A 26,721-nucleotide genomic window follows, 5' to 3' on the forward strand; every position below is an offset into this window, starting at 1 on the left:
ACGGCTACAGCTGCAAGTTTTAATCCTAGTGCTCCTACGAGGGGGGGAAGAAAACATGGATGTCTCAGTCCTTCAATAACCTTCAGTAGCTTTGGTAATGGAGTATACTTCATCCCCCGTGGCTTACACCTAACACAAACTGAAGGAATTTCTGTTCATACTTCCCGTTGCAAAAAACATTTCTAGTTGCGTGTGCCATTACCAGACTAACATTTTGGTTGGAACACTCCAGGCTAAACCACTTCTTCCACACAGAAAACACCAGCCGAAACAGCAACGTGGGTTTTGAGAACAAAGTTAGTGTTTCCCAGTATTAGCCGCCTTGTGACTTTTTTCCTCCCCTTAAAACTACTCCAAAACACAGGAGTTTTCCACACTTGGCAAGAGGGGTTTATGGTGGGGAGGATATACCTGGAACCATACCTGTGAGAGTCCATTCTTATTTGGCCACAGGAAATGCCCTCCAGAGAAGCACAGCTTGAATGAATTGCAGAATACACAGGCTTTGTCGGTCCCCCTGCTTTAGACCCCTCCCCACAGCTTTTGTGGCAAAACAAAATACTTATTAGCAATGCTTCTGTGCCAGGTCCAGAACCAAGAGCCAGAAACAATTATCTGATCTCAGCAGCAGCCTTGCGACCGTTTTCTGGTTTCCAAGCACTATGAAAACAGATTCACTGGATTCAAATTTGGAAGTATTGAGCAGACTGCAGCATGGGCCTGACTGGAGACCAGGGGGGAAACTTACTGGCAAGAAGGCCTTAGAAGTAGAAATGGGCATAATGACATCAAGCTTGAGTGAAAAAGGGACAACCGATCAGTCAGCAGAGCACTGTATCACTTAGAACTGCAGGAAGCAGCCAAATTTAGTCTGTGCAGTCACCCTCAATCCTAACACCTGACACTGAAACACTCATGTTCTCAATGTAATTTTGTGTTTAGGACACTGCTCACTTCCACAGTGACTCTGCATTTAGAAGAGAGTAAAGGTAATTCTGCACCTACCCATTACTGTATAGTGCTGCCACACTGCCTCCATTAAGAGCCCTCAGAAAACATTTGAATAATAGATGTTATAGTTGACTCAAAATATAGTTTAAGAATTTGTTCCCAGGTTCATGTTTTATAGGCTCTTAAAGTGAATTACTGAGAAATGTGATAGCTGCTTTATTCAGACTGGGCACTTCAACACAACTTCACATTTTGCCATTTACTACAGAAATGATACAAAACCTCTAGATACCAGAGCAGTTAAGTACAAACACACAGAACACCCAGACTTACCCAGATTTGATCATAAACCAAAAAAAACTCCCCAAACCACCACAACTTCAGCCTTCTTCCCTCCCTGCTTCTGAGGGTTTTTTCTTTTCTTTCAAAGCAGCTATTACGTTGCACATTTGTATGCCCTCACTTCCTCTATCCATTCAGTATCCAAATAGCCCCCGGATGTGTAGAGAAGCAAAGGCTCCATGGGAGGAGTCTTAACATCAACCTGAATTACAATCTTTTCAATAAAAAAAAAACCAAACCGTTGATCAGGTAGTAGATGAAATTATCCAAAGTACTACATCCCCTTCCCACAAGCAGGAAACAGCTGATAGATTCAACAACTTTCATGTTCCAAAGCTTCTTAGAAATAAGGCTGTTAACCCACACTCTGTTGCAATTCTACATACATACTTCCGAGGCCACCTTATATCAGTTCCAAACCGATACAACACCAAAACATAATGGCCCAGTAACAGTCATTTTTGCAGGACACGGCAGTCTTCAGGTTCAATACTAGTCGCTAAGCTCCAGATCGTATTCAGGGTAGAGCTGCTTTGTAGTAACCCCTCGGATAACAGCTAGAAAAGAAAGAAATACCATTGTTTTCATTAAACAAAGATCAGATTAGTCAGAAAAGTTGCATTTTCCTCCCAGGGGTCCCTAACTATCCCATAGAACCTCCCATAGCTAAGAAAACAATCTAAGGTTTTGCAGCCATGCCCCCTGCTTGTCTCAACACTTTTTTTTTTTAAGCATATGAAGAACAAATCTGACAAAAAACCGGTAAGACTTAGCAAATTTTGGTAATCCATAACACAGACTAGAATACCGGTAAATGACAATTATTTCACATGCTCAGTTCTAAAAAAAACCCCACGAAAATAACGACAGAAGTGTTTGTGCTTGCACAAGTGATTGGGTAATAAAAGCCTAGAACTGAATAATCTTTAAAACAAGCTCTGCCTTTATGGTGTAGTAGCTTCTCTCTCTCCGTCTACATGAAAACATGGATTAAGAAGTTCTTTAATAGCCTTCCCCTTCCTTACCCAGCTTGCCCAGCAGCATCTGTCCAGCATCTTTAATATCATTATACTCATGGAGCAGAGAGATGTGCTTCTCCAATTCCTCCAGGCTGTAGCCTCTGTAAAAATAAAGCCAGAAAGGTCAAAAATGACACAGAGGGATTGCTGCTGTTGCTGCTGCACAGCGAACGCTGCCACCACCAACCAAGCACAGCAAGGATATTTGAGACACCCAAACCTGGCACATCTAAAGTAGAATCTGAAGGTAGCAAGTAGAGTTGCTGCAAGTCATAAACATGAAAGCTACAAATAAGCAGATACTAATTTTGAGGGTTTTTTGCCACATCAAGACATCAAAAAACCCAACCGAATTCTCAGAATCAAGTAGAAACAGGAATAGGCTGTAGTGAATTCAATTTATATGTATCTCTAATCTGTAGCTAGGGGAAAAAAATTAAGAAGGTCTGTTTTTCCTTGAGGATAAAACAAAAAAGCTTTTGGAACAGGCTTTGTTGTTCTCTAACATTTCTGTTCTATGCACTACACATTATCTAAAAAAATATCACTCCTTCGCAACGAATAACCCACAGAGATTCCCTCTCTTTAAAAATCAAGCAGCAATTTTATCTCAAAACAGTTGCTAATAAGCAGCTGCCACAGTGTGTCACAAGAAACCACAATAAAGCAGTGGCACTGCCCTGTATGTGGCACCCGTCATGCCAGAGAGTTCTTGCTTGGAAAACATCTCTGCTTCTTGAGCACAAAGGTTTAACCCACTCGCCTCAGACACAAAACAAGTGAACACTTGATCAAGATGGAACAAAAAAGAAAACAGTTTTATCTGGGACTAAATTTGGCAGGTTGTACAAGTCATGATCTCAATTTTAATTCTCACATGAACAAGCTCTTCTGGTAGCATGATGTGTTGTAGTATCATGATGGTTAAAATTATTTGTTCCGAGTTTACACATAATTACCTCAGCAACATCTGGGGTAAAGTTAAAATCCTCTTATCCAAGCTCCTAGTAAAACTCATTTTGCTTTACTAAATAAACCAGAAAGAATTCTCTCGTCTTTAACAGGTCCCATAACTCAAAACAACACTGTAATCTACATTGTATAGCACCACGATAAAAATGGCATCATAAGAGGTCAGCTTTTAGCTCTAATTCCTGGACCATATTTTGTTTTAAAAAACAAAATAATTGAGGCATCACAGTGAACACTGAGCTTGCCAAGGACATACTCGGACAGTAATTGTGCAATTTCCTGGTCTAGAGCAAGGTCCTTCTGTTTCAGCTCTTCAATTTCATACCGCAGGGCTTCTTCGTTGGCTCCATTAGGTTGGCAGGACCTTGGAGATGGGATCTGTAGAGCACAGAAGACATTTAACACTAACTCAGCTCTAGATGAGATGCTACAGTGCTGGAGGGCACTAATCACAAAATACTCTACGTGTCACTGGATAAAAAAAGGAGAAAAAATAAAAGGAAAAAATATCTCCTGGGCAGGGAGAGAGGGAAGCTCAGGTAAAATATTTTTCAGTTTATGTAAGGGCAGCCCGCTCTGTATCATATCCTACAGCGTTTTGTAGATTTACAGCGTGAAGTGAAATTAAAAAATAAAAAACACAATTTGGCTTTTACAGAAGCTCCCAGGAGGACGCAATGCTAAACTACGAGGCCGGCAGTTACTCAGGCAACGAGCAACTTCACCCTCCAGGAAAAACACTCCCTGCGGTGCCGAGCCGCGGCGAACGTGCGAGCGGCTGCCGGGGAGCACCGCCCGCCGCCGGGCCGCTCCGCCGCCGCCGCCGCAGGCCCCGGCCCCGCGCCGGGAGAGGGCAGAGGCCGCTCCCGGGGGGAGCCGCCGAGCAGGGCCCACCTCCCCCCCAGCCCGGGCGGGGACTCACCGGCGACTTGAAGCCGGCAGTGCCGCTCCGCCGGCCGCCACCGGGGGTCCTGGCAAAGCAGAGGGGCGCCGCGTCAGGGGCCGGACACCCCCGCGGCGGGGCCAGGCCGCCTCAGCGGGGCCAGGGCCCGCCGCGCAGCGAGGGAGGGAGGGGAGGGGGCATCGGGGAACCGGCTCCTACCTCCTCGACAGAGGCCGCGGCGGTGCGGGCGAGTGGCGGGGCGGGCTGCGGCCCGCGGTCGGCGGGACCCCCTCAGCCAGGGCTGCCGCCTCCCGCCGGACCGGCGCGGACTGCGCCGCGGGGCACGCCGGGAGTTGTAGTCGCGCCGCCGCCGCGGGGCATGCCGGGGCGGGTAGTTTCCCCCTCACGGGGCCCGGCCGTGGTTCCCGCGCCCGGCGCGGCGGACGGCGCTGGAGAACGAACTTTCCCGTGCGAAGCTGCAGGTGGCATTTAGGTGGGGCAGGACGTAATTATCCCAATTACCACAGCCAAGGTGATGACAGTGCCTTCAAAAAATCCTTCAGAGCCGCCTCAGCCCCGGGGCTGTGGCCGGGACGGGGTCTCAGGGAGCGCTCCGGGGGCCCGCGGCGCCACACGGGCCATTGTTCTCTTTGTAGGGGCCGCGCTGCCGCCGGCGGAGCCCCCCCACCGCCTGCCTGGGCGGGGGAAGCGCTCGCTGAGGGGCCAGCGCAGCTCCCGGCTGTGCGGCCGTACCCTTCCAAGGCCCCGGCCCCGCCGGGGGAACCTTGCCACCCAAACCCCGTGCAGCTTCTCGGACCGGCGCGGGGGGAGGCTCCTTCCCGCGGCTCCCCTGGCCCGGCTGGCGGAGGTAAACGTGTCCCTGTGCAGTGCCAGGAGGAGCGGGGCAGCGCGGGCTCTCACTCGGGAGGAGCGGGGCAGCGCGGGCTCTCACTCGGGAGGAGCGGGGCAGCGCAGGCTGTCACCCGCAGCTGCCCGGGCGCACCGAAGCGGAGCTGTACTGCGAGGATCGGCCGCGGGGTTCGGCGAAGGGCCGGGCCGCCCCGGTGGGGCGCAGGCCGGGCCGGGGCGGAGCCTGGCGGCCGCCTCCACCCTCCCCGCCGCGGCTGACGTGGCCCGGGCGCGGGGCGGACATGGCGGACGGCAGCAGGCAGAGCAGGCTGGCGGCGGCCAAGAAGAAGGTGAGGGGCCGGCGGGGGACGGGACGGGACGGGACGGGACGGGCAGGCGGCAGCCGCGTTCCGCGGGCCGCGCGCGGATCGGGGCCGCCGGGCCGGGCCGGGCCTCCCCCGAAGGGCGCGGGCCAGGCCCGCCCGCCGTCGCCCTGCTTGCTCCAGGCCGGGCCGGGCTGCGGTGGGGGCCGCCGGCAGCTCCGGCGCTGCGGCCAGGCCTTCCCGGCTGGCGGCCTCCCCAGCCCAGAGGAGGCGGCCGGGTAGAGGCCGGGCCTGGGCTGCCGCGGTGCTGTGCGATCTGCCTGTTTTGGTTTGGTGGTCTTCCCCTTCCCCTTCCCTTTTTTTCTTTTTCCCTTTTTTTTCCATAATTTTTTCCCTGGGGCAGCTCAGCCCCATCCGTCCCAGCGGGATGCGCCTGTGTGTCAAAGTCATACAAATGGGAAAGTGTCCTGGAGCACTTCAGGCTTCCATTTTGAAATCCTCCAAATAATGGGATCCTTCTTCTTCTTTCTTCCCCACCTTGCCTCCGGAGCATGGCCGCAGCCGTGCCCTGTCCAGCCGGTGTCTGGTGCAGTGGGGGGACGGGGGTGTTTCATCTGAGGTGGGTTGGTGGAAGCGGGCAGTTTACATAACTGCCTGGGACTCACCTGGTTTGGGGCTTAGGTGTTCAATAACATGCACAAAAATGCCGGAAGACCTAGCAGGATTCACGGTACGGCTTATCAGACTAGCTTGTCCTGGGCGAAATGGATATGATTTAAAAATCGGTTGTAGATTTCTTCTCCTCTTACTTCACAGTTACTACAGTATCTGTATTAATGTGTTATCTGTCTGTGGGGATTGTCATTTTCCTTCTTAAAATCTTTCACAGAGTGGAAGGTCTTACTGTCACGCACTGCTTTTTCACTTTGCATTCAGGATTAATTGCCCTTTATTAAATTTTCCTTATTGCTCTTAGTTCTAAACCTAAAAAAATCCCCAAATGCTTCTTTTAATCTGCTTTTAGTTGCAATATGGAGTATCAAACTGTTTCCCAAGAACATCGTTAGCTGTATACAAAAGTTGAACATTTACAACTCTGAGCCTTTTGTCATAAACCCATCACACTGGTTCTTACTTTAGGCTTCTCTGGACTTGTTTTGATTTTAATTTTTTTTCCCCAGAGGGACAAACTCGTTGAAGAGTGTTCTCTTGTCCTTACGCTTTTTACCCAGTTGAGTTTGTTGGGGTTTTTTGACATTATACTCATAGAAAGCATGTTCTGTTTGGACTTCAGATTATTCTTTTTTTACAGCTGAAGGAGTATCAGCAGAAGAATAACCCTGGAGCGACTGCAGGAACTAAGAAAAAACGTAAAACTAAAGAAGGCAGTAGACCTGAGACTCCCACCAACGATGACCGGCAGCCTCCAGAGAACGTGAGTGTCTCATTCTTTCTCCCATATCATTTGCCACCTCCTTGTTCTTTGGTTTTCCTAACAATGTGACTAGAGCTGGGAAGGGGTTATGCCAGTGTAATATCTGAATGGCGTAGATGCTTGTGTTGCCAGTGTACGAAGTGTGCTACAACAGTTAGCAACTACCTCTACCGGAGGGTGCGTGCTGGAGTCAGGGTATGTGCCGAAGCAGCGTCTGATCATACAGTGCTGTCGTGCAACCCTGGGTGTGTGCAGAGCTGCTGTTTTGAGGTGCGTGCTCCTAACGAGCGGGAGGATGCCGGTTTCTTTGGCTACCTTTGATTGACGTTTTCTCTCTGTCCTTTTCTGAGCCGTTTCTCTTTCCCCTTTTCTTTCGCCTCCTTTAGATTCAGAACATTCTGAAGGTGCTGGTGTCAGACCTTAACTGCTCCAATGGGGTAGCCATACCCTCATTGGACAAAAGGAAGGTGAGGCAGTGCTCGTGTCCCTCGCAGTGACTCGCTCTCCCTACTGCATGCTTTGGGTTCTGTTTACACTGACCTCGATTTTTTGGATGGAGCCTTGTCCTGACATGCCATTGTCGGTTGCTTGAGTTTTGTTGCTGTTTTTATTAACATGGAGCTATATGTTACCATGCGTTTCCATTGCCTGTAAGTGCTTGTTTCCTTCTGGTTTGTGTCGAACTTCACATGTGAAAAAGTGAACCTTGTCAAAAACTCTTCCTTGAGACAGCTGAGCTTTGAGGAAAACCAGGAATTTGGGGTGAGGCAGTAGACTAACTGAACCACTGAGGAAAACTGCACTAGGAAGAGGTAGTGTTTTCTTAGTCTGTATTTCTCCTGTTCTGCATGCCATTGCTTTATTTCCTAGCGCCTCCTTTCCGAAGGGCACGGTTGTGCTCATCTCCAGGCAAGCAGCTGCCCTGAGTAAGCTGTCTAGTTATTCCAGCCAACCCATTTTATGACAGGCGATGTAACTTGCACAGGTGATGTACAGTCTGGCAAGTACCATGGGTTTAAGTATGTTTGGGCAGGAAGTCAGATATTTCAAGTCAAGTATTTACAAGCTTTAGAGTCTTCACGTTCCCAAGCTTCTGAAGAGGAAAGGGCAGGAAGTATGGCAATAAGCAATAGAGATGTGTTCAGGAGCAAACATATAACCAAACAGCGTTTTTAAAGAAATTATTTTCAGACAGTCGGTTTATTTAAATAAGGCTCAAATTGTGATAGAAACTCAGGGAAGTCAAATTTTGTAGCGCAGAATTTTCTTCCAATTTTGTTGTACCAAAGCTCTGCTTTTCATTTTCACTTGCATCATTTTGGTAGCTTATTTCCCTACCATTGTTTCAATTTTGTTGTCATAAAATAACTCATTATTGTGTTTACTGCATATCCATGTGTCTCCAGCAATAAATATAACTATAGTAATCACCAGGGGTGCTAGAGAGATGCAGTGAAACCTGCAAGATGGGATGGAGTTCAGTCTGAATTGCCTTTGTAGTCCTTTTCTCCTTTTTTTGTGTGATAATGCAGCAGCTATTCTGTCCAACACACAGGGAGAACAGCAGAAAGTTGCTCCAACTGGACATTGTTTGTGTAGGTTGCATATCAGTAGAACTTGAGTGACGTGGAGAGATATTGCCAGCTTTAAGGGTGCTGGATGTGCCTGTCTAGGATCAGAAAGCATGTATTTTGATTGAAGTTTCATTCTTGTCATGGGGACTGTTTTCAGTTAATACTCGTAAGCTCGGTGTAAGTTAGATCTCGGAGAAAGAGACTTGTTTCATATTGGAGAGCGAGATGAAGATGGGTGGTTTAGTGCTGTTGCTGAGATGGCATTTGATCTTGCAGTGAAGGCCTACCTGTGTCTACAGTTTTAGTCCTGTTCTGAAAATGGATAATTTATTATTTCTATTCATTTTGTTTTCCCAATTATTTTTTTTCTCAGTTTCCTTAGCATGGAGAGATACATTTTGATCTGATTGGCTATTATGGAATTTGTGGATTATTGTGTCTGGGGTTTTAGGAATAATTTGAAAACTAATCTTTAATTGGAATGTGTAATGAAAGAAAGATTTCCCTTTCCAGTTGCCGTCTTGTAAAAATCCTGAGTCAGGAAAATGCTGTTCAGAAACTCATTTGATGCTAATAGGGCAGAAAAGCTGATCGTTAGCATCTGAGCTACTGCTGCCATTGGTGTCTTAATGTGAGGCAGACCCCTCCCATCTCACCCACTTCAGCTTTCTTGGCTGTAAAACACAGAAAACCCAAGAAAATAGGAGCCTTTGTGTGAAAGCAAATGGATCCTACTATATGCTAAGCTGAGCAGAATTACTAACTTTTTAGTCTACATTATTAGAACCTCACGATGCATAATTTCCAGATAAGTGTTTTGGTCCTAACTCTTTCTGTTTCCAACAAATTCAGCTGTTCAAATAGTTTTTTGGGGTTGTTTTGTTTATTTCAAAACTGCTTATAGTGGAGAAAGAAGGAAGGAGTTCTTGTGGTTAAGGCACGTTACTGGTTTTTACATCTTAAAGCATTAAGCAAAAAGAATGTCCTGATCAGAAACGATTGAGGAAACATTTTTGAGATGTACTGGGGAAGGTATTCCTTCTGTCCATCTGATGTTCTATATTGATGAGTGTCTGAACCAATAAAGGTGAAGTAACTTATAGCTGGAGGAAGTAAGGGAATTCCTGACCTTCCTATAAGCACCTAACATATATTGCTCCTTGAGAGCACAAGTATCTGTCCTGCTAAAAAGAAATAGAGAAAATTCTGTTTGTTTCCCTCTGCAGTCTTCTAGTTTATTGCTTTCATTAAATCTGTCTTCACTGTTACTATATTCTTGCTGCTTGATTCATGAATGAAGTGCTGAGCAGGTAAACAGGGAATGCCAAGAGAGAGATTTCTTGTTTCCTGTGAAATGCCGAGAAGGAAGTGACTGAAGTAAGAGGGAGCTCTTTCAGGTGGAATAGCAGAGATCTGCAATATAGTGGTGGGGTTGAATATTGACAAATGATCTCATTTGCTTCGTAATGTTGTTAAATGATGACTTACCGGAGCTGGATGGTGAAATAAAACACTAGAACACTGCTCTGGGTCTTTCTGGCTCTCTGATGCTGTACAAGATAGACGAAATTGTCCAGTTCACTGTGGCTCGGTAGAGTTGCCATCAGATGCTATTCATCCTCCCACGAAGGCTGGATGAGAACTTGCATTGCTGTCCAGAAATAGGTTTCTGGCCCTTCTCTTTTCTATTTAGATACTTCCAGTCATGGGATTCATAGCTCCAGCAGGCCCACAGGCACCTGCTCCCAGCCATGCTGAGCTTGGCCTGTTCATAAATGTCCTGTTTCTAAACTTGTGGCTCATGGCATGCCACAAACTTCATTGAGTTTTAGATGGAGCATTTGAGTTTGACTAACCCAGTTTTCAGGTAGTCACTAACCTGTTCTTTTCCATCTTAATTTCCATACAGTGATCTGTGTTTTCCCCAGAAACATCTTGAATGTACTGCTTTTCAAAGCAGAGTGACTACCATCTGGCTTTGTTCTCACTCGCTTTTTGGCAAGTCCTTTGCAGTCAATCTAGTGTGTGAACTTAGAGTTGGGTGACATTATTGCCCCATGATAAAGCAGCAAGTTTGATTATGGGGCACCGGTTCTTCAGACTGGCTCTGAGAGGGCACAGCTCTGGGACAATGTTTCTTCATGGGCTGATGCAGTCACCTGTTTGCTCTGGGGAGAACACAGATTCCCTTCCACATGTTTCTAAATGATTGATTGTTCATATCTGTCTAGTTTTCACAGGCAGATCACAAGGTGATGTGTTCATGTGTGTTTTCATTCATTTTGCATGAAGGCTGTAATTCTTGTGATGTGTTTTGTGACAGGCATACTTTGACAGTGATGTTGCCGCTCATAATTCTGCACAGCTTGCTACCGATGTCCCTGTGCTATCTAACAGCAACAGTCTACCTAGTTGTGGTTCTGTTCTGCCTGCTCCTGGGAGCATGCAGCTGACACAAGTTTGTGAATCATCAAGAATATTGCCATTGAACCATTGAATATTGGTTACCGATACCACATTTTTTCTGAGAAAGACGATCTTCATAAATATGTTCAGATTTTCTCCTGTTAAAAATACTACATTCTCCACTCTCCTATCTAGTCATCATCTGTCAGAGCAGAGAGAGTACTAGCATACAGATGCCCCTGTGTTTTCCAAAGCTGCTGTTTTCCTTCCCTTTCTCTCCTATTTCATTAGCAGAAAGTGCCCTTAATAAGACAGGTTTCCAGTCAAATCAGTCTGCATTTCCTTTCACTACTTAAAGATTCAGTTGACGTTTTCCCCAGCAAAGCAAAGTGTTGATTTTACTGACAAATAGTAACAGCAAACATAAAGCCTGTAACACTTAAGTTTCTCCATTCCAAGAAACCTGGGCTCACACCACTTGGAAATTATGTGTAAGCCAGGACTGAGTTGGTGGGTTTAAATTCATCTTTCTTTGGGAAGCAGTAATTACAGGTACTGTGGAACCTCAGCCCAGATGTAATCAAGTCTTAGTGACACATTCACCAATGTGACTCCCATCTTCTTTTACAGGCTTGTAAGTTTTTGTGTTTCATTCCACAGATTCATGAAGCTGAGGATCATAAAAATGCTTTGGATGAGAAGAGGTGAGTGTCTGTGTTTGTTTATCAAACAGCCTTGCAACAGGATCCCAACAAATTAAGGTTTTATTCCTCCCCAGTGCTGTTCTGATCTGGGCAGTTCTCTGGGAGTTATTTTCATTGCAAGGTCTTCCTTTGTTCCCAGGTCTTTCTCGTCAACAGAAAGCCTCCGCCAGTTGTCTGAACAACTCAATGGACTGGTTTCTGAGGTACAGCCTTGTTTTGATCTATTTGTCCTATTAATTCTCTTGATGTTTGATGTGGAGCTTTAAGCAGTCAGCTCAAGAGAACACTCTTCAATCTGCAGTCATCCTACTAAACAATAAGATATTTAAGTGTTGAGAAGCAAAAACTCCTGGTTTAGGAATGTAAAATTTCTGCAGTAGGAAGAAGAGCAGAGTGGGATGAATGAACAGCATGTATTCATGGAAAGATGTATTCTTGATTAAGTGGAAAAGAATCTGAAGTCATTCTGCATAATTCACATCAGCTTGTCACAGGGGGAGTCTGCATCTATCCTTAGTCAGAAAAGTAGGTTTTCTGTACCTGTCTGTGGTATTTTGAAGTGAAAGGTGCTATAAGAAGTAGTATTATGATAGTTGGTTCTTACTTAATAGTGATTTGGTGCCTGGGGAATAAAACTGACTTACTTGACTGGTTTACTTCTAGTCTACATCGTATGTGAACGGGGAAAGTACTGTTTCTTCCACAAATATTAAGGAAATGGAAGTAAGTTGTTCTCAGTCTATCTTTTTTTTTTCTTCTTTCTTATTTGCTACTGTCGATCACATATTGGGACTCTGTGCTTACAGCAGTGTTAATGAGACCTAATTGAATGCATAGTTCACATGCGTTGCTGTCTGGTGTTGTGCTGTAATTGGGTAGCTGTGGGCAACAGTAGGCGGCAGGTTATCGAAGGTGTTTCCCGTTTGGGGACTAAGGATAATCTGGCTTCCATGCAACTGCAGTTCTTATTTCTGATTCACTTTTATGTCAAAATGAAGCCTCGGCAGAAATGGATAAAATATGTTGACATCCCAACTGCTTTTGTTGGAACCATAGATTATGGTTTGTTTGGAGAATCTGATTGTATCAAACTGTGATAATGATTTATTTTTCTGTCCTTTTTAATTATTGCTTTTTTCCTCCCCTCCTCCTCTTCTGCTCCTTCCTTTTTCTCCTGTCTGCATGTGCCCATCAGACACGTTACCAGGAGCTGGCAGTAGCCCTGGATTCCTGCAATCTAACTAACAAACAGCTCGTTACAAAGATAGAGGAATTGGTAAGAAACAATCCAACCAACCAGTTTGACATTGTCTTTGCTGCTCCTCCATGCTCTCTGGGTGTCTGCAAGGTTATGGGTTCTCTCATATGCCACAAGGAAGGCTGCTTACACAGCACTTTGTGAGGAACAAAATGGGCAGTATGGAAAACCCGTTAAGAGGATCAAAGTCGAAGGCCACTTGTGAATCTGTTGGCTCATCTGAGGAACAAGAAACAGAGTTTTGTTGTTTCCATTTAAGTGTGCCCTGTTGATCTCGTCATGCTTTCCCAGGATCATAAGCATCATGATAAAACAGCTATTTCTGGTCCTGGTCTGAATCCTTGAAATATAGAAATCTGGTGCTGGCAGCAGTATGAAAACCTCCTTTCTGCAGGTGGTGATGCTGTTCTAAATATATCAGCAGAGTGGGAGCAATAGGTCTAAGAGAGAGCCTGGGGCTGGTTTCTGATCATATCCTCAGCTTCTCTTGGCACGATGAATGAACTGCTTTGTCCTGCAGCCTGCATGGATTCCTGCCGCTGCTTTTCAGCCTTCAGCTTTAACACTGCAAGAAATGCAGCTAAGTGGACTTGTTTCAGTGTGAAAAGAGCCTTTCTTGTGTGAAATACTTTCCCCCATTTTGTTCCTCTCTCAAACTACCCTTTTCCCAAAGTTCAGCATTTCCCAGTGTACCCCGTGACCCCTCCTGTTGTTTTACTTTTGCGTTTGGGTTATTTTTGTTCCTTTCTGTTTCTTTTTGTCTTTTAGCTGGGCTGCAGAGGTACCTGGTAGAGTGCACTGCCCATCCAGGATTCTCCTCATTGGCCTGCTTTTCTGTTTGCTTGGCATTATCTAGGGCATTTGCTGCATTTGTGGTCTTGCCTTTGCTTTTCCTGGTTATGTTGTGCACTGGCATTGCTAGAATCAAAACCTCCAACTTACCACTCATCTATCTGTAGTCATGTTTCAAAAAGCATTGAAGTAGTAGTAGTAAAGAAACAGCTTGGCCAATGTCCACTCTTCGGGAAGGGAAAAAAGTACTAATTATGTAGTTATTTATGAGGCATCTGTGAGAAAACTGCCAGGGGGACAACAGCAAATGGCAAACACAGCAGCACAGTTTGTGTGGCAGCCTGGGTAGACAGCTGCCGCTTTGGTCTCCTTCACCCTGTATCTAAAGATGCACTATGTACAGTCAACAAATCTCCAAATACTGAGAATCTCAAGTTGGAAGGGACACTTCACCCGTAAGATTGAAATGGCTAGGACAGAATTATCCCTTTTCTTTGCATTTGGCTTCAGCTCTTTCTCATACCACCTTTTGCAGAAGCCTGACAACTTGTGTAAGTGCGGCTCTGTATGACTTAAAGGCTAGTTGTTAAGTGGAATACAGGTCTAAGCTCTCAGTTAAAGGAAAAGACTATGGGGGTTTTTTTGGGTTTTGGGGATGTTTTTTGTGTTTGGTTTTTTTTTAAGCATTTTTTGGTCATTATCCTAATACAGCAAGATTACTATGATTAATTTCATAGATGTGAGATGCAAGTTTAACTGAAGTTGGTGGATGCTCAGATACAAACATACAGGGGTTTCAGTAGTGGTATTTGAGAAGAACTGAGCAATGAAAAACATATCTGGCATATGAAGTATATTAGTGAAGAGAGCCCCAAATCTATTACTTATAATAGCTAAGACGAACTTCCTAGTCTTCTACAGAAAGAATAATGGAAATTCTGTTTGCGTTAATTGGGCATGTATCTTTACTTCATTAAAGTGAAAATATGTTTCAGCAGTATGACAGTATTTTCTCTTAATACTGGCGCATCAATTTTCTTCTGTAGGAACAGCAGAACCAAGAAGCAGTGAATCAGCTGGAGAAGGTAAAGTGTGTCCTATTTTTGGATAGATATGGAAGTAGGTATCTGTTTCTCTGAGGAGTAGAAAGCATAGTGGACTGTGGCACAGGCCTATGTGATCTTGTCTTATGTTAGATTCAGTTTCATTTGTAGCATAAGGTTGAATATTTTGACTTCATGAGTTAGGCCTGGCAGGTAGCGTTCGTATTTTGACAAAACCTAATATTTAAATGCTTGAGTATTGGAGTGCAGTGGAGGCAGGAGATTACAGTTTAAGTCCTTGCCAGTAGTTTGCATTCCAAACACTGCCACGTTTATGCTAGCAGTGATTGCGCTATGCTGTCGTTGCCATTCTAGGACGGATAAACAATGAAGTCGTTCAAATAATGGATGACTGAAGTATGTCTTTAAAAATACTGGTATCATTTAAATGCTGGAAGTACTACCAATGAATCTCTGGTTTCTTTTTAGTTTGAGATAAAACAACAAGAGTTAACTATTTACATTTTTGTGCTGAGTAGGCATCATTTGTTTATACAGGAAAAGAAGGAGTTTGAACAGAAATTTTCGAAAGAGCAAGCAGCACTGAGGGAACAGCTACAGGTAAGGCAGAGCCTCTGTTACAGTAATATCACCTGGCTTCTGCTATGTTCTGGATTACTGACTGCTCACAGTCTTCATCCTGGAAGCCACATGAGCCCATTCCTTCAGGAAAACTGGGAGAGTCAGTCAGCCAGACTGTACTTAACTGCAAGAGCTCTTTACTGAATTATCTTTTTGTGGCAACAGTGATGTTGCAGTTAGAAGCAAAGAAGTTTTGCACTGAGCTGATTTTCCTTTCCCAAAGGTTCATATCCAAACTATTGGAATTCTAGTTTCTGAGAAGTCTGAGTTGCAGACAGCCCTTGGATATACTCAGCAAGCTGCACGGCAGAAATCAGGTAATTGACTGTGAGCGCTCCAGCTCAAGCTGTTGGTTAAACTGTGGATTTCAAGTCACAGACATGATAGTTGCTGGCAGCCAGCTCACAACACTCACTGACTCCTTAATGAGCAATACTTGGCACTGTCACTGCTTCTGTCATCATAGCTGCCCCCAAATGGGAGCATGGTGATCCCATGGCAGTTGAGGTTCTTTTGTGCATCACTAAAGCCTTGTCAGCCCTGTTTGGGCCTGGTGACTAACCCAGACTGTTCCTTTCTGACTTTGTTCTGGTTCTTCTAAAACTTTGTTCCCTTTTCTCCACCCGCCCTCCCTCCCAGCTGTCATGTTAATGTAGGTTTTACCTGAGCCTTTCATTCTGAACTAAATTCAAGCATTTTATTCTATTAGGGAAAAAAACCCAAACCCAAACAACATATTGTCTGTTGTTCTACAAAGGAAGTTTCATCATCTCCCTCTAAAAGTGAGGAAGGTAGTTACAGAGAGCTTTACTCCCCAGAGCTGCTAGTGATTCACCTGTAGAGCCAGGAGTGGAACCAGGTCTACTGATCTACAAAGCTCTGTGCTGCCTTAAGAGCTTGTTGGCAAAGTAGAAAGTGCTGTTCAGCCAGTTCCAAGAAGCTCTCTGGGGTCTAGCCTCAACTGACTCTGCTCTGACTTGTTCAGGAGAAGTGGAAAACCTTGCTGTTCGTTTACATTCATCTCGCCAGAGGGTATCAGAGCTAGAACGTACTTTGTCCTCCATCTCTACTCAGCAAAAACAGTCAGAGAAGGTAAGAGTCACCTCAGTTTATGCTTAACCAGCAGCTCTGTTTTTGGCTATTTGCTTGTCACTACACTTCTGCAAAGTCTGTAGTCCCTGCTTAGAGAAGAGGCAGAAATTAACCTTGTTAATTAACCTTGTAAAGCCCTGTATTCTCCATGATCAAGGCAAACTTCATTCAGGTTTCTGTGACCGCTAATCATATGGTCCTGTGGCTGTCTTCAGATCTGGCACCTTACTTCATTAGTCTTGCCAGCTCCACACAACAGAAGCCTCACTGAGACCTTGTCCCAGGAGGGTCTCCGTCAGACAGACACTTTAGTATTGATATTAATCCAGAAGTTTGCAGAAATAACCTCATGTTCAGTTAGTGGTATCAGATTTGAAAAGACTGAGCAGGCTTATTCCTGGCAAATTTAGGAGGTTCTAAGCAAACCTGTCCTGAGGATTTTGCCAAAGTTACGACCTTTCCACTTCAGCTGATGTGCTAAAGGTGAAATGAAGTATTTTTTGAAGATCTTATTTGTTTGACTAAAGTCTGTAGATGAATCAATAATTTCCTTTTTCTCCAGCATAATAAAGAATTGGTGAAGGAGCGAGACAACCTGAAAATGGAACTCTACAAACGAAGGTAAGTCCATTCTGCTTGTTACTGCAGAGTAACACTACTCTTCTCAGTAGAGCCACAAAACATAACAAGGGGCACAGACCACAGGTGGTGACTTGGCAGGTTAGATATTAAATTTTTTTAAAAAAAGTCACTAGATGTGATGTTTCTGTGATTCTAGCTGCTATGAAGAACGGGATTGTAAATTTATGACATGGACATCAGCAAACCTGCATATAGTGATGCTACTTTAATTTTTTGTTTCAGCAAAAGTAGTGAGGAACTAAAGCAGCAGAATTCGGAGCTGTCAGAGAAGGTTCACTCCCTGGTTTCCAAGAACTCAGCTATGAAGTTGGATATGGAGGATTTGCATAAGAAACTGGAAATGGCTGAACTGATGATTCAACAGGTAACCATAACACTTCTGGGATGTGAGGGTAGATCACACTGATCACTGTAAGACTTTGCTTCTGACAGTGGGGCAAGACTTAACTTGTTTTTAAAGGAAGGCGCAAAATCCCATCAAGACATCCTCTTAGTAAAAGGCTTTCACTGAGGCCTCTGAGGGACAGAAAGTCTATTTTAAGGAGTTGGAGCAGTAAATTGAAAGACATTATGCCATTGGTCTGCTAAAAGAATGTTATACAATATGAGAGAGTGACTGAACATACCAAGTGTGAAAATACACTGACTTTTCCTGCTTGTGTCTGTCCAGCGTTTTGGTTACTCAGTTGTTGTGCAGTCTCACTGAGAAACCAGTTGTGTAGGGCTGGTGTTTGTACCCACCCCGGCAGCAGGTGGTGAGCTGGACAACGGCAACTTGAGGGTCAGCTGGGGAAAGGTGGGAGAAGCAGCCAGTTAGAAAGGGAATGCATGAAGCCAGCTGTTAGCAGTTCAGAGAGCAAGCTTGGTGTTAAGGTGAGCCTGTGAAGGAAGAAACTGCTTTTTCTTTTTTACCTCCCTCACCCACCCCCACCCCCCAGATAGTGGCTTAAGTTACCCTTGAAATAAAGCCAACTGCTACTCTTCTGGGAAAAGTACTGTCTCAACTGAACCAGCCTTGCTACTTAGTCCACTGACATGTTCCAGACATTGGTTTTAAATTCCTGACATGTTTGACAACTTTAAGGTCACAAGCTTTTATACCATCTGATCTGGTTGTATAATACAGACTCTGGAAATGCACAGTTTCTGAGCCAAATGATTTGATTAAAGCATATTTTATTAATCAAAAAAAAAAAAGTAAATATAAAATTGGTAGGGAGGAGCCGCCCAGTTCAGCCTGTTTTTACAGGGCTAAAATCGAAGCTTTTTGATTTTAATCCTGGTTGGTTTTGTTTTTTTCATTGAACTTCACTGTGAGTTGGAGCACTTTAAAGAACTATAGAAGGTTACAACATGGATCACGTGGCAGGTTACTATCAGGGGAAAGGCTACAGAGAAATCGAGTATTAACATTTTGCATAACTTTTTGATTTTTATTGGCAGTTCTCAAATCAGGCAGGGAGTCTGGATGCAAACCAGCAGTTGCAGATGGCACTGGAGGAGAAGGCGAGCCTGGAAACCCAGGTTGCTCAGGTAAGAGGTTGTTTGAAATACAATGCAAATCTTGACTTCTGTAAAGAAACTTGTGTGGCAGAAGAATGCAGCCTGAGCTTTGCATTAACACTGTTTTTTTCAAGCTTTACCCCTTTGGGTTTTTTTAGGCTTTACCCCTTAAGCAGTCACTGCCAAATTTATTTTGCCAATATGATTTTCTTTGTGTTTTATTTTGTTTTGAACAGCTCTCAGAGTCACTTCACCAGCTCCAGGCAGAAAGAGATCAGTATGTAGAGAAACTGAAGGAAGAGCGGAGCATTTGGCAGCAGCGGGTACAGCAGCTCTCTGAGCAGGTAACACCAGGGGCAGTGTCACAACTGCTTTTGACAAACACAGGCAGGAAAAAATGCACTGTGAACATTGTTTTAACTTTCACTTGTGTGGCCTTGCAGGTCCACACAATGGCAGAGGAGAAGGAGAAGCATATGGCCCATATTTGGGAGCTGGAAGCCAATGTTACAGAGCTGTTGAGCAAATCAGGTAGGGCTTCCAGAGTGGGGCTTCAACTGCAGAGTACCAGCTGGTTAACTCTGTCCCCGCTGTGCAGGAACTTCTGCACGTGAGTTGCAAGTAGGTCTGATGCTCTGAAGCTGTGAAGGCGTCTGAAAGCCTGGTCACCCTAAGAAACCTTTCATCCTAGCAAACACCAAGTGAACTACTTCAGATAATTGACTAGCAGACTGTTTATGTCTTTAGTATCTGCCTGACTGTACTGTCAGCCTCTCTGGCCCAGGAGTTTGGGGAGGCAGGATGCTCTTGCTAGGGCCGTGAGGGAGCTAGGAGCATGCGGCAGGATGCCATGCTTGGTTTTGGGGTCGTTTTGCTCCTTCATTCCTCTCAATGCCCTGCAGTGAGGATTGGATACTGCAGCTGGTGATACCTTCTGGGTCATAGAGCCCTATAGGTTGGGGTATGCTTCGTGTATGTCAGTGATGTGTATTACACAGCGATTCAGCTCTTTGACTGAGCTGCTTTTGATTCCATTTCCTCAGCAGTTAAGCCCATGGATATGGAGCCTTCCTTACCAGCAGGGCCCACAGCAGCTGAGCTGAGTCTGCAGGAAGAGATCCAGCGGCTGCAGCAAGAGAAGGAGGAACTCCATGGGCAGTACCAGGCCCAGGTCCGGGACAATGAGCAGCTGAGCCGCCTCAACCAGGAACAGGAGGAGCGGCTGCTGGAGCTGGAGAAGGCTGTGCAGCGCTACAACGAGGAGTCTGTGGACAGACAGCAGATCCTGGAGGACATGCAGAATGACAAGGCCACAATCAGTAGGGCACTGAGCCAAAATCGGGAGCTGAAGGAGCAGCTGGCTGAGCTGCAGAATGGGTTTGTCAAACTGGTATGTCTCTTTCATGCATCTTTTCCCACTGCTTCCCTCACTGATGCAATCCTTCTGTAGCATAGATGTCAAAAACTGGCAGAAGCATTATCTGTCTCTTGTCCTTTGAGACTATGAATGCTTTGTCTTCTGTGATACGTATTGCCATGCCAGGAGGTTCCCTGTAATTCCTTACTCCCTTAGGTGCTCTGGCAGATGAACCAATATCTTTGTCCAGAGCAGTTTCCTTTTCCCTCTCATCCCCTGGCACTCAGGCTGTTTCTTTCCCTGAGTATTCCTCCTGCTCTTTCACCCTTGAAAATACCTGTTTTCTGTTCCCTGTATTTGCCCACAGGGAAGAAGTTCTCAGCAGTCTTCTTTCCTGCTGCTGTCATTCTTACCCATCGTGGAGCTGAATCCTTACTCTTGCTTGCTTCTTTCAATGTAACAGCTTCCCCTTTGGGGCCCTGGCAAACAGATACATGGTCTAGCTGCTGGTTTCTCTTTAGTCCTTTCTGAACTCCTTGTTTTTGAATGTCTCTGACTCTGTTTGGGATATTCATACCACCCATCTGCTTTGGAGCTGACAGTTGTGTGATGTGCCAGGCCTCTCCTTGGCACTGTCCCAGCCCTGATTCCCCTGGCTCTTTCCTTGCTCTTCTCCCATCTTCTGAACTTTTCTGTAAGTTATTTACTGCCCCAAACAGTCAATTTATGGCCCTTACTTACGCCCCAGAATAACACAAGGGATGGCACCCTGTTGCATGGGGAATGAACATGAACACTGAGAGTGTACCTTTATGGTGGTTGGGGCAATTTCCTTATACAGTGGTATCTGTCTTGCAGACAAATGAAAACATGGAGGTTACAAGTGCCCTACAGTCAGAGCAACATGTGAAGAAGGAGCTGGCCAAGAAGCTTGGGCAGCTGCAGGAGAACCTGGGGGAGCTCAAAGAGACGGTAAGCAACAGCCGGTGGGATGGCAGGGCAAGTATGTAGTTGTTTATGCAAACTGCTGGCAACTTTCCAAACTTTGATGGAAGGATGGGAGTTGGTATTGTAATGATCAAGCTGGGAGCCTTCCCTCATTGTCTGCTCTCTGATGTGGGGGACCAGCATGTAGGGGCAGATGGTGACTGCCTGCCTGGTTGGTGGCTTTGGGGCAATGTTGACAGTTTGGATCATGTCACAGGGATCAGCTTTTCTGGCAGAAATGGTTTGATGTCACGGTTCTTGTTATGTTAGCTGGAACTGAAAACACAGGAGGCTCGGGCTCTGCAGGAGCAGAGGGACCAGTACTACAGCCACTTACAACAGTACACCGTGGCGTACCAGCAGCTGTCTGCCGAGAAGGAGGAACTACACAAACAGTACTTGCTTCAGACGCAGCTTATGGATCGGCTACAGCACGAGGAGGTTCAGGGGAAGGTGACAGTGGAAATGCACCTCAAAGAGCTGCAGCAGACCAAGGTAACAGTAAAAAGGGGCGAGTGGAAAGATGGGAGGCAAAGTGCTTAACTACATTCAGTATTAATTAAGCGGAAAGTTGGACCAGATGATCTTTCGCAGTCCCTTCCAACCTGGGCTGTTCTATGATTACATCTGGTGCAGTACAGGTGAATGATACTTGTCTGGAGCAGAAGCACTGCTTTTTTGTGCGTCTGTCTGGTGCTACTGCCTGAAGATGTAGCAACTGTTTGCAGCCTGGCTTGCACAGGTTTCAGTGATCTTCTGCTTCTCTCTTTCAGGAAAATCTGGAAGCTGTAGCCAAGGAAAACAAAGAGCTGCAGGCCCAGATCAGTCAGTTAGCAGCAGACCTGGATGGCAGGATTTTGCACCGACCAGAGGGTGAGTAGCTGCAGCTGGTCTCCAGGGAAGAGGTAGAGCTGGGGTCTCTGGGGTATCACCTCTTTGTTCACCTTCTTCCTCTTACAGGAGATGGAGTTGAAAGTGAAGCAATGACCGAAGAAATCCAAAAATCTTCATTTGTGATCCCAGAGAAGTTTGAAAGCCACGAAGAAATGGTGAGTCTTAATGGGTAGAAAAGCCTTTGTTTTTAGTTCTAAACAAATGTCTAGAAAAGGAGGCAGGTTAAATTGCAGGAAGGTTCCACTGGGTGCATGGAGTAGGCTGTTTATCAGCTGTGATCCCTACCAGCTGAGGTGCAGTAATGAGGGAAGTGTAACAGTTCCTTGAGCATAGCAGCAAAGAACCAAGATTTCTGCAGCATCCTTGCAAGATAGGCTGGAAGCCTGGCAGTGGCTTTAATTATGAAGACAATTCAGCTGGCAGAGTAGCTCTCTAATTATGATGATTATGATGATGATGATGATGATGATGATCTCTTCAGTTTGGAAGGCAGTTTGGAAAGGGTGTTGAATATCTACTAGACTTTTCTTTAAGGACAGTCATAATTGGAAAATACTGTGCTCAAATAGATATCGTGAGAGCTGGTATTTAACCTGCATATTCGTACTACTTGGGAATGAGAAAAGATGCAGTAGTTGCTGCCAGGGCAGTCACTTAGTACTTTGGTTTCCTACCCATAAATAAAATGGGGTAAACTGTTACTCTGTTTGTCCCGAGATGATCGTGCTTCACCCAGGAGAAGCACTAATGTGCATACTCTGGAATTCTTCTTAGGTTGTTTTCTTGACATCTGCTATGTCTCAAATGGAGAAGGAGCGAGAAGACATGAGGCAGCAGCTGGCTGCTCAGAAACAGCAGTGCAGAAGCCTCCTGCAGCAAATAGCAGCTCTTAGGCAGGAGCAGCAACATAACATCATGCTGTCTGGAGGTAAAAATTTGGTGCAGTTTGGGGACAGTGTGAATATGGAGGCATGCCTCGGCCAGTTGCACTGGCCTCTGTGAAACAGATCTACAGGTTTTGTCAGTGCATCGTGTCCAAGGAGGAACTGTAAATTACACGTGTCCCTTCCAGATTCCACTATGGATACTGTTCCAGTGGAGGTTCACGAGGCTTTGAAAACTGCCATGGAGAAACTACAGGTAAGCAAAGGATCTCGTCTTCTTTCAGCCCTGCCACCCTGCTCAGCGAGACTTTGATCCAATGTCACAGACAAATTCTAAGGGAATAAGTAGCAGATGTTCCATAATAATAAGCTACTTCCTAAAAAGCTTATCACTGCTTGTCTCAGCACAGAAAAGCTTGCAGCAGTAACTCCCCTCACACCCTGCACCCCCAAAGACTGTGAGTATAAGGGCCTAACTCTTGACCTAAACAAATTCTTTTTCTAAACAAATAGCTGAAAAACAGACTAAGTATCTTCACCCTGCTGGGATGAAGCAGGTGGTCTGCCGTCTCGGAGCCAAGTATGACCAGAGCTGTGCTGTCCCAGCAACGAGGACGTTAAAAGGCACTATTGTTTCATCAGCCCTTCTGCTTCCCAAAATGCAGAGATGCTTTTTTACGCCTTCTCTAGCTCTCTCCTCTCTGTTCCTTTTTAGCATCAAATTGGGAGATAAGTTGTAAAGGCAGCAAGATTTGTTCCCTAGGCTCAGACCAATGTGAATGGAGGGTGTTGTCTTTAACACGGGTATTCTCTGTACGTGAGCAGTTCCGATGATTGATACCAATTTTTGTGTTCAGTCCCGTTTCACAGACGTGATGCGTGAGAAAGCTGATCTGAAGGAAAGGCTAGAAGAGTTAGAACATCGCTGCATACAGCTGTCTGGGGAAACAGACACCATTGGTATGTTTAGCCAACACCAGCACAAGCTAAAGCTTGCTCAATGTGTTATTTATTTGGGGAATAGAAGGTCCCCAAAAGCTTTTGGAGCTGGAGCCCTCCAGCTACCAAGCAGTTCAGGTCTCCTACTGCTGCCTGACTAGGCTAGATCCCCAGTCCAGGGTTGGATTTCTGGATCCTCATGCCACATAGTTCTGTGCTCACCGTAAGGCTTGTACCCCAGTCTTGCTAGCACTTACTCCTTACGCTTCTCTTCTATTCCAGGGGAGTACATTGCATTATACCAGAGTCAAAGGGCTATCCTCAAACAGCGACATCAGGAGAAAGAGGAGTACATCAGCAGATTGGCTCAGGATAAGGAAGAGATGAAGGCAAGGAATCTTTTCTGTAGTACCACTCCAGGCAGGGCAGGCCTGGGGAGCACTTGCGCAGTCCAAACCTTCACATGTTGTTCTTCAGCTAGCTTTAACTTTGAAGTTGCTAATTTTGTGCCGGCGGCAGGACTGCAAACTGTAGCGCAGCGTTTGTGGGATGTGCACGTTTCATAGGCTTTCCTTTACTTTGGTGCAGGTGAAACTACTGGAACTGCAGGACTTAGTGATGCGTCTGGTCAGGGAAAGAAATGAATGGTACAGCAAGTATGTAGCAGCTGCTCAAAACCCAGAGCTGTTAGCAAGCCAGAATGAAAGCGTACTTCCAGTGGAGAGGCGCATTGAACTGAACGCTACTGATGGAGAAGGTAAGCTGTAAGCAGGACAGGACAAGTTCTGTAAAATGGGATAACCCGAGGTCTCGCTGTTGTGCATGGATGGAAGAGTTACCTGCCTGCCTTGTCTGTGTTCCTTACAGGGTTACAAGAAGTGAATTTATCAGATGAGACAGAACAAGAGGCTGCTGTTCTTCATCAATCTGGTTTCTCCCCTATTGACAGTAAAGCTGCTCAGCCGAGCCAAGAGGACCCCACAGCAAAGCAAATAATGCAGCTTCTCAGAGAAATCCAGAACCCTCAGGAGCGGCTGGGCTCCCTGCTGGAAAACCCCTGCATTCCCTTCTTCTACCGTGCTGATGAGAATGATGAAGTCAAAATCATGGTTGTTTAAATAGCACTAAATCTTAAGTACAGCAATTTTCTATGAGCCTGAAAGGACTTAACGGGCTTGTAGGTGTCTATACCTCTGCTCAGTGCCCGTGGTCAGAACAGATTTTTAAAGACATCAGGAAAGAGGGTTTGCACAGATGGAATCTGAGCATCAGACCTCATCCTCCCTTTCTCTTTCTTCTGTTACTTGGTGTGCTTGGCGTACAGGCAGACTCAAACTAATCCTGGGAGGCAGCTGGTGCCAGCACTTCACCTGGGCCAGGCGCAGGCCAGGGGGAAGGGGATTCCATAACTTTGGGCAAACTGACTTAATCCCTTGTCCCAGACTGCTGCCAGCAGTCAGTGTCACAGCAGTGACTGAGCAGCAGTTCCGATCCTTCACTCATGACTGTAACCAACCTAGTTCCTTCCAGGGGTCCCAAAGTAACTAACTTATTCTTGTAACGGACTCTTTGGACTCCACACAGGTTGGTTTTGTTTCATACTATGTATCTTAAACTTCCCACTTTCTTCTGCAGCCTGCCTCTTGCAACTGTATCTGAACCCAGCCTTGAACAGCAGAAAGCTGCAGGCTCCGCCAGACCCATTTACTCTCACTGCTAGGGGAAGGGACCGCGGGTTGCCTTCGGGGTCTTTTTGGTTACTTGACAAAGCTTTATGTGATTCTTGGGAGTGGGGTGGAAATGTAACTGCACTTTGAAGGATGATGTGTTTCACTTGTATGTGTCTGAAGGTTTTATTTATTTTAAAAAATGGGAGAAATAAGTAAGAGGAAACCACTTAATAAACATGCTTTGTTTTGAATTTCTGGACTCTAGGGGTTCTAGTTCCTTTCCTCTTCTCCCATTTTGGTAAGGAGTGCAGTAGATAGGTGGAATCCCACATCCTGTGGCCCCTGTTTTTTGGTTCCTGGGACACACAGCAGCAGTAGAGGTATCACCTGGCACTGCCTTGAAGCCATAGCCCTAATTCTAAGGCGAAAAGAAAACATGGTTGGAAGAGAGCATCCCCTGAAGCGGCAGCAAAGCAAATCCCTTGGGTGTGCAAGTGTTGATGTAAACTGCATGCAGACATCCTGCAACTAAATTTGCCTTTCAGGCAAGAGCTGCCTGTTCTTAGGATGATTAGTTTCAGCAGTAGAATTTTAAGGAAAACTGCAGGGGAGGTTTAAGGGACCTGACGGTTGTAGCTGTGCAGTCCCAACGCACAAGCCTGGGCTAGTGCCTGAAGCAGCACGCACCACCTCCCTGTTAACCTGTCAAGAGAGATGCAAGCACAGGAACACAGTATCAATTTTGGCAGTTGTCAACAATGACAAGAGAGAAGATTCATTTCTTCTGGGTCCAAGTTGCTCAAGCTTTACACAGCATGGTAGAGAGAGCTTTTCTTCTAACGCCAGAAGCAGATTAAATTGGGGTTGTTTTTTTAAAATGGTTCATTTTGATTTTTCCATATACAACTGAAAAAAGCATACACAGAACAATTAGTGCTCTCCTGCAAACCCACCAGGGGAAGAGGGAAGCTGGTTTTTGAGCTCCTTTCATTTGAAGGGTGCTAGTGGTGTCTGTTATTAGCACAAGTGACAGGGGCTGCATGGGTTTGTGTACATAGTGTATCGCTGTAAAATGCTGTATATTCCTTGAAGAGAGACTAAGCCTTTTGCAGTGTTTATGCCTGCTCAGGTGATTCATACATCTGTATCATAACTAATGGGGGGCAGGGCTATGATTTAATACAGAGCATTATTATAAATGGAATAAATATTTATTGGGTGTTCTACTCTAGTACTGCAAAGGAGACAGGAACAGTGAAGGTCTGCAGTCTGGTGCAGAGGTGACTTAATCCTGTTACAAATTTGCTTTCTGAATAAAAGTATTCAGATGGACACTTGACTAGATGTATTTTTTCCAAAGATCACCTTGAAATTTGGCCAGAAAAAAACCAATGAATTCTTTATTAAAAAAAGCTGGCCCAACTCTAGAAACACCTGCCCTGGCATCAATGCCCTTTTCCCTTAGCTTTCATGAATGTTTTCCTGCAGGCAGACTGCTGTCAAGCCTGAGACATTTCTCTTGGCTAGCATTTCACATCCAGCCCCTCAGCTGAGATTAAT

At 45.5% G+C, this 26,721-nt stretch overlaps 2 protein-coding genes across 5 annotated transcripts; one reads left to right on the forward strand and one right to left on the reverse strand.

Annotated features, from left to right (window-relative positions):
* Positions 1-1,149: 1,149 nt before the first annotated feature.
* On the reverse strand, positions 1,150-5,320 carry SWI5 (SWI5 homologous recombination repair protein). Its single transcript, XM_059829038.1, has 6 exons — positions 5,171-5,320; positions 4,387-4,643; positions 4,207-4,255; positions 3,541-3,662; positions 2,319-2,413; positions 1,150-1,850 (listed from the first exon to the last, which is right to left on the reverse strand). Exons 1-6 carry the CDS (start codon positions 5,318-5,320, stop codon positions 1,786-1,788), a joined length of 738 nt encoding a protein of 245 aa, XP_059685021.1. The 3' UTR covers positions 1,150-1,785.
* On the forward strand, positions 5,319-26,405 carry GOLGA2 (golgin A2). 4 transcript variants are annotated; one of them, XM_059829004.1, is made up of 27 exons: positions 5,319-5,366; positions 6,652-6,774; positions 7,161-7,241; positions 11,415-11,458; positions 11,598-11,661; positions 12,122-12,181; positions 12,654-12,734; positions 14,555-14,593; positions 15,110-15,172; positions 15,417-15,510; positions 16,179-16,285; positions 16,848-16,906; positions 17,150-17,291; positions 18,371-18,460; positions 18,667-18,774; positions 18,874-18,961; positions 19,474-19,820; positions 20,646-20,759; positions 21,045-21,269; positions 21,548-21,647; positions 21,735-21,823; positions 22,443-22,596; positions 22,741-22,808; positions 23,410-23,512; positions 23,774-23,880; positions 24,080-24,248; positions 24,359-26,405. In XM_059829004.1, exons 1-27 carry the CDS (start codon positions 5,319-5,321, stop codon positions 24,607-24,609), a joined length of 3,018 nt encoding a protein of 1,005 aa, XP_059684987.1. In that variant the 3' UTR covers positions 24,610-26,405. The 4 variants fall into 4 exon arrangements, with proteins under 4 accessions (XP_059684987.1, XP_059684988.1, XP_059684990.1 ...); XM_059829005.1 differs by having other exon boundaries at positions 19,477-19,820; XM_059829007.1 differs by lacking the exon at positions 12,654-12,734.
* Positions 26,406-26,721: the final 316 nt, after the last annotated feature.

Source organism: Gavia stellata, chromosome 24, assembly GCF_030936135.1.
Source record: "Gavia stellata isolate bGavSte3 chromosome 24, bGavSte3.hap2, whole genome shotgun sequence".
Lineage (NCBI taxonomy): Eukaryota > Metazoa > Chordata > Aves > Gaviiformes > Gaviidae > Gavia > Gavia stellata.